This window comes from Babylonia areolata, chromosome 1 (genome assembly GCF_041734735.1).
Source record: "Babylonia areolata isolate BAREFJ2019XMU chromosome 1, ASM4173473v1, whole genome shotgun sequence".
Classification (NCBI taxonomy): domain Eukaryota; kingdom Metazoa; phylum Mollusca; class Gastropoda; order Neogastropoda; family Buccinidae; genus Babylonia; species Babylonia areolata.
The window spans coordinates 71,597,633-71,616,717 of NC_134876.1; the positions used below are offsets into that span (position 1 = coordinate 71,597,633).

General features: G+C 39.1%; 1 protein-coding gene across 1 annotated transcript in view; it reads right to left on the reverse strand.

The window, feature by feature from the left end:
• Window positions 1-1,722: 1,722 nt before the first annotated feature.
• Window positions 1,723-19,085, reverse strand: part of LOC143286924 (Golgi apparatus membrane protein TVP23 homolog B-like) — a 22,789-nt gene continuing 5,426 nt past the window's right edge. The window contains exons 3-7 of the mRNA XM_076594882.1: window positions 15,385-15,539; window positions 14,423-14,502; window positions 10,576-10,704; window positions 9,708-9,836; window positions 1,723-8,692 (exon numbers count right to left, since the gene is read on the reverse strand). Of these exons, the coding sequence (XP_076450997.1) occupies window positions 8,618-8,692; window positions 9,708-9,836; window positions 10,576-10,704; window positions 14,423-14,502; window positions 15,385-15,539 (568 nt within the window). The 3' untranslated portion in view covers window positions 1,723-8,617. The remainder of the gene's footprint in view (window positions 8,693-9,707; window positions 9,837-10,575; window positions 10,705-14,422; window positions 14,503-15,384; window positions 15,540-19,085) is intronic.

Genomic DNA, 19,085 nt, shown 5'->3' on the forward strand with positions numbered 1-19,085 from the left:
TTCTTCCGTCAGGGGAGACCACACATGGGAAACTCACTCAATAACATGAAGTGGAAAAATAGGCCGAAGGACGGAACTACGGAAACTTTTTTTTTTTTTTTTTAATAATTTTTTAAAAGAAGACGAAAATATATAAATGTACACAAAGATAGATAAATGAAAGCCACCATTCTGTTTCAATTGAGAGGGTGCAAAGAAGAAGCAAAGAAGACAAAGCAGAGAAAATGAAGTGGGAAAAGAGGACAAGAAAGAATTGGGCATCACAAAGCCCTTGAAGGCTACAATGAAACTATGATCCACAAATACCATGAATTCACGTGACATTCTGTTGTTTCTCAACGGATGTGTGTGTGTATGTATGTATGTGTGTGTGTGTGTGTGTGTGTGTGTAGGTGCATGGGTACATGTGTGTGTGTGGGGGGGGGGGGGGGGGGGGCGAGGTGTATGTGTGTGTGCGCGCGCGCGAGTGTGTGTGGTGTGTGCTATATAACTTGAGAGAATCTGGCACCTTTCTATTGTATCAATGAGATTATCTCAGCCTGTATTCTTTGAGATTTTCAAAATGGGACCCTGTCAATCGTGTGTGTGAGCGTGCCCGTGTGCATGTGTGTGCACGCACGTGCATGTGCGCATAAGATTGAATAAGAATATTGTAATTTTGCCATCTTTAATACAAAATCTTTCTTACATCTGAGCTATTCAATCAAACCACACCCCCATCATACACACACAATTACAGATAAACAGACTGATGTACAGAGTGTGTGAGATAACTTGTGCATCCATGTAAATAACAAATGACAGAGTATGAGTTTAGTTCAGTTCAGTTACTCAAGGAGGCGTCATAGCCTTCGGACAAATTCATGTACACTGCACCACATCTGCTAAGCAGAAGCCTGACCAGCAGCATAAACTAACACGCTTAGGCTTTTGGGGGAAAAAAGTATGAGAGAGAAGAAATGTGTAGCTGTGTGAAAAGGGTAATAACTATGAGAAAGAGTGGGAGGGGGGGGGGGGGGGGCTGAGACAGAAAGAGACAGAGGATATTTCTATGGACAGAGGGAAACTGCCATGATATGAGATAAAGATGATGATGCAGACTCTTAATCTGACTGTGAAATGCTTCCCCATGTTAGCCACATGTTACTGAGTTAACCTCCAGAACTGGAGTTCATGAAATGATGGTTCTTTGGTGAGGATTAAACATTTTTTTTTTTAAAGACTGCAAAATAATATTGCATGATGAGTAACAAATATGTGCCAACTAGAATGTCTCTGATTTTGTGTGTCAAACAATCAAGATTGTAAGAACTAACATAATCATGCTCATTGCTTTGTTAAGGTTTTGGTGAGAACTATGCAGTTGTTCACACACTGATTGTTTTGTAAAAGTTTTAGTGAAAGCTATGCAGTTGTTCACACAGTCAAAGATAAGTGTAGTAGATGGTGGTTTATCTGGGTAAATGTTTAGGTAACAGAACGGGAATAGTGCAAAATGACATTTATGAAATGTCTGAATTTTGCACAACAGAGACAAGTTTGCTTGACATTCTGCTGCAGAATGAAAAATATCCAAAACAAAAAACAAAAAAAAGGAATGAAATAAAATAAACAACAACCAAGACTCTGTGTGACATGCTTGCACACACAGACACACACACACACACACACACACACACACACACATACACACACTGTGTTAGTGACACACTGCAACACAAGAAAATATTACCATTTATTATATTTGATCACCTCAGTATATTAGCTGTAAATTCAAAAAAGCATACTGTCAGAACAGAAAATAAATTGTCAAAAAACTAATGCAAACCTAAGTCATAAAATCATATCTTACATAAGGAGCAAAATCGATGCAAAACAAATGGAATTATACAGTTTTAAAAGAAAATTCTCATCATCGACAAATGCAAAATTGGGCCCGATTTTTCAAACCTAAAATGAAAAATAGATGTGAGCAGAGCTGAATACATAATTATGCCAACCAGTCATATCTCCCTTATTAATATTTTCCACTTTTATCAAAATACAATATAAATAACAAGCAGTAAAAATCATCTTTGTAACTTTAACCCAAACATTCTATGTCTGTATATATTCCTCTTATAAATATCAAGTACCATTTTATAACTTATCAATAAAGCCAAAGCCATTGCACTGCAGTTTTCTTCCATAGCAAAAGAAACAATTTACAAACAATTTAACACTTCCAAACTCAACTTACACATGAAAAGACAAAAATGCAATTTTGCCCCTTTTGATAAACACCATATAAACCCATGTTTGAAAAGGCACGTTCAAATGGGCAATGGTGAATCAGTGCCCTTTGTACATACACTGAAAAAAGAATAGAACACACTCTTAAATTTATACAAAATTATTATTAGATTCTATGAATTTAAGCACAGATTCGGTTGAACGACAAGATGTAAGTTTTCCTTCGATTGAGAGATAGAAAGAAAAACCATTACCTGAAATACTTAATTTTTTTATTCTGAACTTGTATAACTGAAAAAAAAAACCACTTTAATAATGCTTTCAAAGATTTTTTTGCAAGAACATTTTTAAACACTTAACAATGATTTGTTTCGCTTTTCTGAAAGTCTTAATTTTCATTTCTGATTTCTTCAAAGTATGGTAGCCATGATTAATCAATCAAGTACTCATATTTGTTCAAAGTTCTGACAGCTTCTGAGAACAAGTCTATCACAACAATTTACAACCTGTGACTGTTCAGCTAACAAACACACACACAAACACACACACACACACACACTCAAACAGTCACATATGCATTAGTGACAGCTTTATACAGTTTAATCATCCAACCCTGCAAACACTTCTACAAACATTATATAGCTTGTCACTGTCAATCTCTTTGTGTCTGCGTCTCTCTTGACAAATCCAGCTCGCGGTCTATGTCACATATCATCGTGTGTTTGGACATGGGAGATATTGTGAATGGCTGTCCATGAATTAAGGTAAAATAATTCAGCATTTTTCAACGGTAGTATTCAATCCCAGTTCCAAAACATACAGTTTCTCTGACTCAAAAATTGGTATCTTCGCAATATTTTCTAAACCAAGCAGGACAGCATCTTTGCAGCCGCCTGCATGAGGAAAGCGCATGAAAATAAATTTTCCTTCTGACAAGCTATTTACAAGATGAAAAGCCACTGAAAAAACAACAACAACCAAACAAACAAACAAACAAAAAAAACAACATAAGGCAAATGAAGATAATGAAACAACATAATGCACTTTAAATTCAACATGACTACCAAATGTATGTACACATCCAAAACATTTAATTCCCGTCATTTTCCTTGACCCACTAGATCTGAATTACATTCATCTTTAAGCATGAAAAGAAAATCATTTGCACTATAGGTAAGTTATGTACACATGCACCAACACACACCATTATGAATAAGACTAGGACTTAGCCAATATTGCAAAACACTAACAAATCATGTGTGAGTCATAATGACTATCAGGAAAGTTGTCAGATCACAGCTTTAAAAAGAACTTATGAACAAGAATTGAAAAGAAAGGGGGAACAGGAATGTTGGAATAAACACAACCATCAGCGTATGGATTTTTGTCTCAGCTCTCGGGATCCAGGAAGAACTGTTTAACAAAGCAGCAGAAAAAAAAACAAACTTGTGTGGTTTATCATTCTTATTTCATGAGCAAATCTTTTCTTGGTAGTAAAAGACTCCAGAATCTTTTAAATGATTCCTCTTCACCCTCTCTTTATCTGCAGTAGATGTAAACAAAACAATTGAGGTAACATGAAAAAAGGTGTTGTGGGTTTTTTCAGCAATGTGTATTATCTGCTTTCCTAAACAGTATCAAAACTATGTGTCAGGCATTGCTTCAGAAAAGGGCAAATGATCAACATATCATATCAACACAAAGTACTCTTTATCGCTGTAAATATTGTTTCACATCCATACATGAGCTCTCTCTTTCTCTCTTATTCACAGTAATTAAAGGGAAACCAAATGAGACAGGAACAGCCGAAAAACAAACCAAATAAACAACAAATGCCAGCAAATATTGCACCAGTAAAATAAATGAAGTAAATACTGTGGAATGTCTTGCTGGAGACATACATGACCAGTAAATGTATAAACATCACCATCCTGTCAATGTAGCAGTTCACAGGAAATGGATAAAATCTATTCAGCTTTGCTACTCAGCCTTTACAACCTGCTGTCAGGCATCTATTCATCACAGTAAAACTTCCAACCTGAGCAGTGGATATATTTTCCTTTGGAGATATTTTCCTCCATAAATTCCACTTCCATCAAGACATTTGTCTGCTTAAAACAGGTTATCACCTACTGCAAACACTTACTGGAGTTATTTTCTTTGAGGAATGGTTACATGTAAGCCTGGCGTGTCTATCACTTATTGAAAAATACTTTTGAGTGCCAGATAAATGTTATTCATGTTGCAAGTACAGTGACAAATAGTCTGATGGTCAGTTTGTTTAGAACACAAGATATCCTGGCAAATCTGCAATCACTTCAGTAATCTGTGTGTGCCTATTCATAAGTAAAAACTTGGACTTTATCATGCAATATGATTCTTTTCACAAGCCTCTGTAGGATCAAGTGGCAAGGTAAGTAATGCTGAATCCTGAACAATGAACAGCACCAAATAAACACCACCCTGAGAAACATGGCTTTGGCCAGACTTTTAACAACACCTCATGAACCTGATAAAAGAATCCTTCAACTCTCAGTGAAGTCAAGAACAGCATTACTTTCTTTCTTTCATTTCTGCCTTTACAATCCAATAAGCCAATCTCCAACAGATTAAGGTGCAGTAAAGCAACAGCTATCATCTTCACCCAGAAGTCTATCCAGATAATTCAAATCAAGGCGTAAAAATGAAAATGTGACTTGGAAATTCTGATTGGAAGAAAACCTGACCCAAACAAAAGAGGAGAAAACAAAATGTAAAGGGCCCCAGTGGATGATGATGGTCTTTCTTTCACACATTTTGACTGCATCTCAGTCATGACATGGAAACTTCATCTTTGGAAAACAAAATACCCAGCCTATTCTAAAGTTCATTACTATTTTTCACAACAATGTTTCACTATGCCCTTTTTTCTTCAAAAGTCTTTCCACCTCTCCATTTGGTCCTCAAGCAGTTACAGGTAGTATTTCTGTGATACATGGGAGGCTCTTTCCCTGTCTTTGGGCACTGCATCTTGCCTGAAAGAATGTAGGTGCAGATCAGGCACATGCTGAGAAAACCAGCGTCAAGTATCATCAGAAAGACCCTGACTTGGAACCTCCAAGGGAAGACAAAGAGAGGCTGACCAAGAAACATTTGGCGAAGACCTCCAGACAGAAGACAGCCTTACATGGAGCCCGACAGAGGCAAAGACAAAGGACAGGGGACTGTGGAAGTCTCTTGTTGATGTCCTATGCCCCAGGAAAGGTAAAAAGACTGTCAGTTTGTCTTCCATGTGATGGAGACCTTCTCTGCAGTTGGTGACCACATCGCTAGCTTGACAAGTCCTCCTTGGACACTGACTGAACTGGCTGAGATGAAGCCTACAGCCATGGAAAGTGACTGCAACCAACACTGCAGGAGACTGGTTTGTGTCTTTCTTCTCTTGCACTGGACTGAGTTAGGAAACATTTTCCTCTTTCTTTTTTCTGATAAGAAACAACATAGCACTCATTTGCATATAAAATTTATGTTTAAGTTTGTTTCAAATGTAAACAAAACCTAATTCAAAAACAAACTCTTTATACATCTCTCTCTCTCTCTCTCACACACACACACACACACACACACACACACACACACACACACACACACACACACACTCTCACACACATACAGCTTTTCATGTGCAGAATATAGTTATTTCCAGACCAAATGTCAAATCAAAAATTCAGAAGGCACATTACTGAATCTCTTTTGGCTGTTAACTGTATTTCATATTTCATTCTAACATATGTCTAAATTTTATTTTATAACAGTGGCAGCAATCAGAAATCTGTATAACATGTGCAAGAGTTTAGAACAAAAAATTCATGGACACTGCACATATTCAAATGTTAAATATTTTATCATACTTGTATTAAGATTTTCTCATCAAAACATTTCAAGACAAAAAGGGCTGAAATACAAATCAATATTATCACCACAAATATGTACAATCTGCACAAAACTGAGGACTAGCAGAAACATCAGCATCTGGGACAATTAAAATACAAAATCCGTTAACTTAGAAATATTTAGGAACCAACATTTTGCAAAACAATTTTCTTCCCCTATCAGGAAAACCATCACTTGTGTTGATCAATTATTCACAAATCAAAAAAGAAACACATAACCTTTCTTTTGATGGGACTGATATAAAACAAAAGTATCTGAAATCCGTGATTAAAATCAGTAATGAATTGGTGAATCAGCATAGAATAAAAGTAATGACATTATCAAAACAAAAGCAAAACAAAAAAAGAGTGAGAAATCAGAGCAAACAACAAAGCACAGAAGCCCATTCAGGAAACAAGATACGAGGGTCCAAGCCCTGACAAAAATGGCAATTTTGCCTCTCTCATTGTGCCCCTAACAGACTTCTTTGCCTTCTGAAACAGAACTTGATCTGTAGCCAAGACAGTGCACCCTGCTACCATGTGCTTCCTCCCCCAGTGCATGGTTGACATTCAACAAGACAAGTGGTATCTCACACTATCAAATCAGAAACAAAAATAGTTTCAAAACCAGCCAAAATATATTGTCATGTTCTGGAATATTTCAAGCTAAATTTGCAATGCTAAACAGGCCAACATGTATCAATGCTGACCAGTAGTAAAAACAATTACAATTTTAGCTTTGTATTCTTAGCCTTTCACTTACTGGCATAGTATTTTACAATTCTAAGTTTGCATGTTTTATGGTCAAGAGTAGTCAGTTACCCTCAATGTGTGTGTGCATGTGCATATGCAGACAGCATGTGTATGGGGGTGTCAGTGCACATATGTGAAATGAGAATGTGTTTGTGTTTTAAAGTCGATGATGTGAGTGTGTGTGTGTGTGGGTATATGTGAGTGAAAGAGAGAGAGAGATTGAGAGAGAGTGAGCAAGAGAGAGAGAGAGAGAGAGAGAGAGAGTGTGTGTGTGTGTGTATGCATGTGTGTGTTAATCTGATTTTTTTAAAAACATATGTGTGAATGTATGCTTGTCTGTGTACAAGAGGTTAATAATAAATTATGTTCCCATCTGCAACCAAATTTATGCATGATAACAAAGAGAAACAACAAAACTATTTAATGCGTCCCAAACAGGAACACAAAAGAACACAGAAAACTATGTGGCTAATTGGAAAACAAATAAAGATACCCAAGTATGAAAATAAAACCGCCTCCAATCTCCAGCTCTGAGAACTGTTTATCGCTGCTTATTGCAGCCATGGACAACAAACCTGATGAGCCCCTCCAACCTAATATTGCAACTGCTTGCTTTGGTTGCTGTCAACATTGCACCTTCTCTGCAAGGACCTGCAGAGAAGCTTGTCACCCTTTGGAGTGAATCAGTGAATAATATTTATTCCCCTTTCAAAAGACTTCATTATTTTTCCTCCCCAAATCATGCCATTTACTTCAAAAGTACATTTTTCATTTTCACTCCTAATTCAGACCTGGTGGAAGAGTGATGAGAGATTGAAACGGTGGGAATAACCAAGACAGACTTTGCACAACCATTAGTTTCTTTTCCGTTTTTGGCAGAACTGGGATAAATATTCCTTTCTTCTGATGACATTAACGGCCATAAACTAATTTTGAAATGATTTAAACATTTGGTGCAGTCTTGTGTAAGTGCTGAGCACATGTGTATGCATGTGTCTGCTCAGGCAAGAATGAATGCTTGAAGCCAGCGAGTCGGCTTTCCATGTTTCTAAGAAAGATATAGGTATATGCATGTGTGTACATAAAACATGGCAACTGGTTTTCTTCTTTCTTTCACCAGAAATTATCTGTGCAATTGTTCACACATGCATGGATGTGTGTTTGTGCAAGTGTATGCTTGTGTGTTCATGGGCATGAATATGGTTGGCACGTGGACATTACTCACATGTGTTTGTGTGAGTGCATGAGGGACTGTGTGCATGTGGGTGTGTCTGGTGGGTTAACATGAATTAAATAAATTTCAGAATAAATACAAAACATCCAAAATGCATTGGCTGTCAGCTCTTGTCAGAAGCACATAAATAACACAAAATAACACAAACCCATCCATCCAACACACACACACACACACACACACACACACACACACACACAAACATCTAACTTCTAAAAATCAAATAAGTAAATAATGAAAGAAGGACACTGGTAAATTTCATAACTTGGATATCCAATCCTCTTAGGACTAAATACAAAATACCAAACACACACACACACACACACACAATGTACAGATGTGCATGTTCACACCTCACACATTCCTGGAACACTTCTGGTCTCAACAAGAGAACAATATGCAGATCTACACTGGACCTAGTCAACCCGTCCATCCCCAAACAGTTCTCGAACTAACGTCAGCAGACAATTAAATAATCTGTGCTTCATGGCTGTGTTGGTGGCTGTGTTTCTGTTTTTTCGGCAGTGTTGCTGGCTGTTGCTGAACCGCCTGTAAACATCTGAAAGACACAAACAAGAAAACATCATTTGTGCTTCATTACAATCTTTCACTAAGCACTGAAATATCGTGCTTCATTACAATATGTCACCAAACATTTCAATCTTGTGCTTCACTGCAATTTTTCATCAAATGTTGTGCTTCATTCAGTTTTCCGTTTCATTTGCAATTTCTCAAAAAGGCATCACTGCATTCCAACAAATTCATATATTACAATCTTTCACCAAACATTGCAATGTTGTGCTTCATTACAATATCTCACCAAACATTGCAATACCTAGGTGCAGGCTTCAAAGAGAACTCTACACACATCAAAATCCTCAAGCTTATTCCACAAAAGAAATAACTATGTGAACAAAACAGCTTTTCACGCTGTGTAATATATAAATTATACCTCAATAAAAGGATAATTTCATATCAAACCGGTCTGTCAAAATCAACTGTGGGACGATGCACACAGACATTTTGGAATACAATCTTGTAGACAGATGCACAACTCTTCGATGATATATATGATATGTAATCAGAAACTGTCCAGTCTGTATGACTGATAATCAGAACATTAGTGATCCTGTAATCCATGTCAGTTGTGAGTTACAGAATCATGAACGTAACCAGCATGCATACCCCTGAAAACAGAGTATGGCTGTCTTCATGGTGAGGTAGAAACTCACAAACATAAACACCCACTCTCTGATAGACAAGTGAATTTGGAAACTGCAACCCATGAACGCAGGAAGAAAACAAAAGCTATGTGTAATTAAACAAAAGCTTTCTTTTCAAAAAGTACCAAAGTGTGCTCAGCTTCTCTTTGAGCACTGTAAATAATCACAATCAAGCCAAGTATGTATTGTTCCCAGAAAAAAACTGAGCATCTCTTTCTGCAAACATTCATTATGTTTATTATAAAACTTTACTTTTTTCCAACAACTAATTCAGTACTATAAAGCTAGGGGGCACAATTTGCATCCACACATCATATGTATTTACTGCTATCAAACATTAAAACCACTTACTGATTTGATAAACTGTGTGCTGATCATACTTCTGGCCACTGAAGTGAATTTCTCCCTGGTTCCATATTTACATCTGACATAGCCATACAAGTTGGCTCCATTCATCAGAAACCCCACAATCACAACCATCTGAAAATGGAGACATTGGCAAAAAAAATATATTAACAATAAGAAAAACACACATGATCACTTCAATTTCATCAACCATAACTACAAGTACAACGGTCACACTTTTATAATTCATTGATTTTATTATCAGTAACAGAAGCAATTATGATCATTGCAATTTAACCAACCACAACAACATTCATATTTCCCTAACCAATAACATCATTAATCCAATATTAAACTAAAATTTTGAACTGCTAATAGAAAATAAAAACTGCCTTTGCTGAATATGTCAAAGTTATTTTTAAGAGTGCACTCTAAAGAGTGTGTGTGTGTGTGTGTGTGTGTGTGTGTGTGTGTGTGTGTGTGTGTGTGTGTGTGTGTGTGGTGGGGGGGGGGGGGGATAGCACTCTTCCTGATCTGTCATAAAATATTCTATGCAATCATATGGTCTCTATTCAGCATCAAATTCGTTCTCATGCAAGAGCAGATTACTCTCTTAAATAATACATGCAAACATACTAACACTAGTTAGAGCACAGATTTGTATCCAAGCTGTGAGTATATTTACACAGACATCAATGTAAATAAACAAAACTAAAACAAGACACTGATTTCCACAAGTATAACAAACACTTGATGACATAACCTGAACACAACAAGAAAAAACAACAACAACAGAACCACATGATGAAATTGAGATTACACCTAAACAAACTAACAAGTAAACACTCAATCAAAGTGACGTAAGAGCACTCACAAACCACTTGAAGTTGAGGCGGAAGAGGGAAGCGATGGAGAAGAACACCCACAACACTTGTGATACCACCATGGACAGCCAGAATATTCGTGACTCTGCAGCAGATATCCTTCTACTTCCTGGTGTGCCCTGCAACACCACAAAGTCAAACATGCAAGATGTGTGTGTGTGTGTGTTGTTCTGCATGTTTGTGTGCACACGCTCGTTTACGGTGTATTTAATGCATGTATGTCTATGTATAATTTACAACAGGAGCTCCCTGCCACAGAGTTGTGAGCACCAATGAATTTTTTGTTGTTGTTTGTTAGTTGTTGTTTTTTTGCGAGGGATAAGCCTGGCGATAATACAAAGCACTCAGACCGGTAAGCATTAAAAAAAAAAATTTCTTTGGAGAGTGAGTGTGGGGTCAAACAAGGGAAAACAATTTATCAATTAAAAAGAATCAAAATGCAACTCTGAAAATGTGTTTCACAGTTATAATATGTATCAGCAAGAAAAGAAAACATTACTCTCATCAAGGATGTGAATGAAGAATGATCAAGTATCAAATCATGTGTTCACTGCAGGAACTATGATTCTCAATACCACAATGAAACACAAACTGAAACAAACTGTACAGGTTTTGACAAGAAATGGATGCCACATTTACAGTTAGTAAATGGATTCTTTTTTATGTTAATGTAATGAGGTAGAAATAAATCTGTTTTAGCAAATCCACCCAGACATGCAAATGTGAAACTGCTACACATTAAGAAAGCAAATGTACAGGAAATACTCCAGTTCATTCAGCACAAACTACAATTGACTAGATCTGTCAAAAAGGTGAAAGCATGTCTTTGTGCCATACAGAAATACAGGATATTCAAGGGTTAAGGATCAAGTGCAGGTGAAATGAAGGTGGGTATCTGTGGGAGGTCTATACTATGAATGAGTCGGTAGACATTGAAAAAAATCATCTTGTATAACTTCTGATTTTTCAATTACATTTTTGATTAATTACCATGGTGTATGCCTGATTATGTTCCGTGCATATTTAATCATGCATTATGTATGTCTTGTTTCATCAATTTCAGCAGTCCCATGTGAAACTGACTGAGCTTTTCTGTTGCATATAAAATTCAAAAGAACAGAACCTTTGTAAAGGAGGGATGGGAGGGGGGAGGGTAAATCATGGACACATACAGATAAAAGTAATGTTTGTCACAGAAATTTCAACTTCTGCCACTGTAACATACATAAAAAGCGCAACACGAATGGAAAAAAAAACCCAGTACAGGACAACCTGACCTAAAGAACGGAAGGTAACTGGTTGTAAAACTGAACTATGTAACAGCAACATTCATTTTGTGTCCAATTCAACTTGTTCATAATCGAAAAGCCATAAAAACACATCTGTTCCAAAACAAAAAATCAACAAAAAAGAAATGAAATTAAAAAGAAGACTGGTGCAGTTTAACTTCTGCATAATGACCTTCAAGAATGTCATGAAAAAGATTTTAACAATCAGAAGTGATATATGTCTCTGGTTAAACAGTTTAAAGGGTTAAAACAGATCAACAATCAAGTTTTCTCCAACTGAGGTTCTAAACTAAGCTCAGAATACTTAACAATTTTTTTTAATGACATTGTTCCATGCATCACAAAAACTGCTCCTTGCTGTATTTACATTGAAACAAAATATAATATACATTGATGAATGTGTTTGTACATAAGTTAAAAGCTAAAGTTGTAACTGGTAATAAAGGAAGACCATGACAAAAATCATATATAATCAGTTTCAGATTTCTTGCTGAGGAGAATCTGTCACATACTTAAGATGTACACAAGTATCAGGACAGTGCTCTGCATAAAATTTTCTTGCTGTCACATCTCATGACAAAATCAGATGTGAGTACTAAACCCCCTCGTTCACCCACCCCATTCTAGCTAGAGAGCAGTGTGGGTTGGGCTGCTTGCACGAGATTTTCAGTCTGTCTCAGTCTCAGTTCAGGCTGTCACTGAACTGAGATCAGCCTCTTCCTTGTCAACAAATGACAAGATTCTGGGCTTTTCGCCCGCGACTGTCAGAGGAGGCAGCCGTGCCAGTCTTTGGCTCTCTTCAGGGCTGTTTGCCCATTTTGACGCTTGTAGTGGGGATCAGTTTCCTCCGAGTGGTCATGGTCTCTGTGTGCTCTGTGTGAACTTCCAGCTTTGGGGTAGTGGTACCTCTTCTGGAAGGTAAGAGGAGACTGTAAAGACAGTCCTAACCTGTGTTCTGTCTGTCTGTCTTGTGTTCATGTCCGTGAATGAGAGAGAGAGAGAGATAGGAGGGAGCGAATATCTGAGTAAATATAATACTTTGCTCTTTTATGTGCATTTGTAGGATGCATATGCATTTTTAGACATAAATTTTATAAGAATGTGATAAAATATTTGTTACGTGTATTAAAGGGTTCAACCGTAAAATCTAGATTTAAGTCTTCCTTGTGAACCCCTTCAGTTATTCGTTCTATTAATGTGTGCGTATGTGTGTCACTGTATTATATATGATACATAAGCAAGAATATTCCAAACTACCCCCCTTATCCTTTTCCGTTATCCTTGCTCTTGGGTGTGGTTGTTGTCAGCCTTTTAAACTTCCGAAATAGCGCAGCTGAGTAAAATTGATCTATTCTGTAGCCCATGTGTTGATCAGGGAGGGGTTAAACTGAAATTTTGTAAGATTTGTTTTCTTTACGAATTCTGGGCTGGGTACATTTAGGTTGTTTAATTGGGGTTGTCCAAAAGTGAATCCTACCAGTGGATAATAGGCTATATACAGTGGTTTCAGCATTCCCACTTTCGTGTTTATCCACGGACTTCCCTACTCTTCCACTGACCCTCCACTGTCTCCCCGGGAACCCCTCTGCCTGCCTTTGACTTCCTTGGTCCAGGCTTCCGTCGGCTGCTGCCGCCTGCCGCTGGCTTCCGTCGCCAGCGTTCTCTGGCCTGGCGCTCAGCTGTCTGGGTGTTCTGCTCTTCGTCTTCGTCGTCACTGCTCTTCGTCTTCGGCGTCACTGTTCGTGTTCGTCGTCGCTGTTCTTCGCATCTGTCGTCACTGTTCTACGTCGTCGTAACTTACTGTTCGTCTTTGTCGTCACTGTTCTTCGTGTTCGTCGTCGCCGTTCTTCGTGTTCGTCGTCGCCGTTCTTCGTGTTCGTCGCCGTTCTTCGTGTTCGTCGTCGCCGTTCTTCGTGTTCGTCGTCACTGTTCTTCGTGTTCGTCGTCGCCATTCTTCGTGTTCGTCGTCGCCATTCTTCGTGTTCGTCGTCGCTGTTCTTCGTCGTCGTCACTTACTGTTCGTCGTCGTCGTCATGACAGCATTAACGTTGTGCTTGTTTCCTTATCTTAAAGCTCTGTTTTTTTTGTGTGTGGGTTTGTTTTTTTTTTGTGTGTGTGTGTGTTATATTTATCCATTGTTATTTAAGTGTTGTTGCAGCTGGGGTTGTGGTTATTGTTTGTGGGCAAGCTAGGTGTGTGATTAAACAAATGTATGTGAACCCCGGATTGTTGTAGTCTGTGTTTGTGTTGTCTGGGTGTTAGTGCTGGGCTGGGTGGGGGTTTCTAGTCCGCTCTCTTATAGAGCGTGACACTTGCCATTCTGTTTACCTTAAACTGTAATGTATTGTGACACTGTTTCTTCTTCTTCTTCATTCGTGGGCTGCAACTCCCACGTTCACTTGTATGTACACAAGTGGGCTTTTACGTGTATGACCATTTTTACCCTGCCATGTAGGCAGCCATACTCTGATTTCAGGGGTGGTGACACAGTCTAAACCAAAGGGACGACCAGGAAGATGGAACATACGATAGAACCACACCCACTTACTTTCCTTGATTCGTAGACCCAGTGACTTTCCCCCTTGTCGTCCACGTAGTTCCACCACCTCAGACCCACCAGCAACCTTCCTGGAAAAACAAGGGGACAAAACTCTACATGTCTTCTGTTGTTACCTTTATTACAACATACAAAACACATCTAAATCTTGAATAAACACCACATGTACACACAAACTCACATACAACAAAAACAACTATCTCCCCATAGTCCTTATTTAAAAAAAAAAAAAAAAAAGGAAACTTCATTGTCTTGTATGTAACACACACACACACACACACACACACACACACACACACATATGCATACACACAAAGTGAAAATTATACACAAAAATCCACAGGTAATATTCCATATACTTGAATACCTGTGTGCTTGTGCGCTGCCTATCTATGGCTGTGAAAGAAATAAATAATTGGTCCAACAGCAAGGCAAGAGCTGAATTATCAATGGTTTCTCACTGCAGTGGGAATTCATCTTCAGATAAACCTTTTGTAAAGGACTATGACTTTAAAACTACGAAGGAAGATTGCACTGGCTTTTAGTGCTGAAGCCTTGGGGGCTAGTTGGCCTATGAGGAACATCCCGACATCAACTGTCCTGAAGTCCTCTTGGCCAATTGAGTGAGGATTAACTTGGTTAATACACTCTCTACTACAATCAAATTCCAACCCAGATAGCTGGACAGCAGTTGCCTTTTCAGTCTTCTGCTCTGCTTATGGTCTTAGTCCTACAAGAATGAGTATCAAACAGACTGATGCCAAACAAGACAGTTCCATAAATAATTAAACAAAGCCCATCCTTTCTATTTTGAGTACTGTAAATACACTAAAGTCCAAATTAAATAAATCTTTTCTTTTCAGTCACCACACTGAATCCACACAATTACACACACACACATTTCATTCACTCTATGTCCATTGCCCAGCATGATACAACACTGAGGAGCTTACCTGTGACATTTTTTGTGGTCCAAAAATCCATGCATAATAACAGGATGATGATAATGAAATTGGTGATGAAACTAGAGCTGAAGAACTCGCACAGCATGTAGGTCAGGATGGATGCAGCTCGGAAGATAATGTGGAAAAACACAGCCACCTTGTGCCTGAAAATGGAATAGTCAAATACCAATGAGAAGAATAAAAGAAGAAATAAATAATCACACACACACACACACACACACACACACACAGACCACACACTTCTTTCTGTGTGATTCTCAACTCCTCTGCTCTCGCACTGCTACTGTCACCATGGTGAACGTAAATTAAATCTGAGCATTGCTGTCAGATATGTCAGGACATAAACAATGCCAACTACATGATGACACGATGCAGCACATCATCAGCCTGGGCATCAGCAGAGCAAAGACAAAGAGAGGAACCAGAGTGGGCAGACTTTGCCGTTTGTAGGGCTCTGTCCCCTGCACCGAACCTTCTGTCTCCGATGTCAGTCCTCCTGTTGCTGTGACTGTAACTGACAACTTCAACATTCATGTTCAAGCCCACTCCTTCACTTCCCGTGACATTGTCCTCTCTGCGATTTTCCAATCTGTAGTGTATCCCCCATGATTGGCTCTGCTCTGCTTTCGACCCCTTCCACACCTGTCTCAACTCCCGGACCTTTCTCTTCCTTCACACTGTCCTCCACTGTTCAGTCGCCATCCTCTTCTTCCGTTGCCTGTCTGTCTGACTCACCTGCTTCACCATTAAATTCCTCACCTGCCTCTGATCTCTTTCATGCCTGTCTGTTCAATGCTCAATCTGTCTGCCCTGATCAAAAGACTGACTATACCCAACCTTGACGCAAACATTTTGAAAAACTACTGACCAGTTTCTAACCTTCCATTCCTGTCCAAACTCCTTAAAAAAGCTGTCCTGAAGCAGCTCAACAACCACCTTTGTTTCAACAATCTCATCCACCCCTTTCAGTCTGCCTATCATGCTGACCACAGTACCGAAACTACTCTCCTCCACATCCTGAATGATCTACTGTTAGTGTCTGACTCAGAACAAATTTCCCTTCTCACTCTTCTCAACTTGTCAGCCACCTTTGACACAGTAGACCATTCAATCCTTCTTTCCCATCTTCATTTTACATAAAAAAATTTTTTTGGTAACAACAGCACTTTTCTCAACTGGTTCAAATCTCATCTCACTGATCAATTCCAGTCTGTCATTGTTGATAATTTCAAGTCTGAACCCATTATTATCAAACATGGAGTCCCACAGGGATCTGTTTTTGGCCCAGTGCTCTTCACACTGTACACTGCTCCTTTCGCTGAAAATATCAACCGCCAAAATGTCAGTCATTATTCGTATGCTGATGACACTCAACTCCAGAAGAGTGACACCCCTGAAAAATTGTCATCGCTCTTTCAAGAAACATCCAACTGCTTCCTGGACATTCAAAACTGGATGACTCTAAATAAGTTACAACTGAACGCGGAAATATCTGCCCACTGTTGCAACATCTAGACTTGTTGTTTCTCTCATTCTCTCTCGCCTTGACTACTGCAACTCTATTGTCTGGTTTGCCTGCTTCATCCATTCAGTCCCTTCAGCGCATACAAAACTCTGCTGCCCGACTAGTCCTCAGAAAGAAAACATCTGAGCACATCACTCCTCTTTGGCAACATCTCCATTGGCTCCCTGTCTCACACAGAATAAAGTACAAGATCAGTACTCTAATTTAAAATGAAATTTTCTATCTAAAATTACGTTTAAATAACATACTTACTGTGACCCAAATAGTGCAGACTACGGCAGGGGTCTGACATCTGTCCTGTGCAAACTACTATCCGCCTATGCAGAGAAAACGACAGTGCTGGATTCTTCTGCCCCATCGCCTAACTCTGCTGTTACCCAGACTAATATCGGCACTTCCACGTCGGAGTGCATCTTGATAACTCGATCCTGCCTCTCGGCAGTGCTCGGGCCAATCTTGTCTATCCCCTTATCCGTCAACACACAACAGCTGAACATCGGTCCTCTCGCAGGAGCTATTCGCGAGGTTGGACCGCCGTTCAGCTACGGGGGGATGCACATCCCACGGCAAGCTGACAGACTTGCCAACCCCTTGTCCACAACACCCATAACACTGGATTACGGCGCCATCATGCCACATGCCACGACCGTCTCGCGTCCGATGGCGACCGATTCGGGTTGGGATGCCCACGGCACTAAGGGACATTATAATTATTCCCCTTTCAGCTGTTTTCACCTGTGTTGGTTACAGTGGCATCGAACCACGGACTCTCACACGCAGCATGACACTCCATCCTCTACAGCAAGGAGACGTCGCACCAGGGGATATGTGCTCTAAAGACACCATCCTTTTCGCCGATTATCAGCGCCAAGGGAGGCAACTCCGCATTCTTAACCTAGGCGGTTGACGCTGTAGTTACTTTCGCCGACACAGCACGTCACTCCTGCCCCCCGTGCTGTCCACCAACGATGTTTTTTCGGTTTCTCATTGGGTCCTGATACCCTTTCATGGACTTACACAACTTTGCATAGCACTGAACTTTTATTGGCCACTGAACTTTTGGGTTCTTCATCCCCCCACACTTGCACACAGTCCTCTGCAGGCAACCAACCCTATTACCATTCTCTCTTTGTTATACACAATAACAGGAAATAGATCACAATATTTCCCCTTCTATTCTTTTTTATTTATTATCAAAATCAACAACAACAACAAAATATATATATATATATTTTATATATATATATATATATAAAATAATAATAAATATTATACAAAAAAAGGGTATATATATATATAGATAGATAGATAGATAGATAGATAGATAAATAGAGAGATAGATATAGATATATATATACAATATCTTGCTACATTTATACACATTTCTATTTACATTAAAAGATGTATACTTATCCCTCAGTATACACATGTGTGCGCTTACAGGATAGGTTCATACGACTTTCATATTAACATGTACAATTTTATTTTTATCTCCATTCATTGACATCTATTCATTGAGATTCCCTACATAGCAATATAGGCACACTTACTTTTGTGTCATTCTGTTCACAATGCCCAGATCTCTCTGTGTCTACATACTGGCACTTTATTCATATGCGTATGAACATCTCTTATATATAGGTGCATACACAGATTCCTTTCCATAACGGATTATGCACACTTACCCATTTACTTGTATATATCTGTGCACGCTACACGTTTGCTTATACAGCCGCTTATTTCTCATGACTCGATCTCCGTCATGTCACTGGCATATTCCTGACATCGTCACTTGAGTCGATGGAAGTTTATAATCCCTTTGCACATATATGTATTCATTTTCATACATTCATCCCTACCTTGCTTTCGAAGGACGACTGCACTCACAGACAAAACTGCCTCATTCACACCTGAATGTATGCTCCTTCACATCTCAGTAGTGGCTGGTCCTTAGGGACCCATACACACTTTCTTCCCACCCACAGGGCTAAGGATGCCCTCTCTTAGTGCATGGAGGGACAAGGCAACCCAACTCATTTGCCTACAACAATCACCCACAGGGCTAGAGATGCCCTAACCTGGTACAAGGAGGGATGAGGCAGTCCAACTTAGAGGTGCCACTCCCGACACACACGCCCTTCATTCCTTCCAAGTTTTAGCGGGC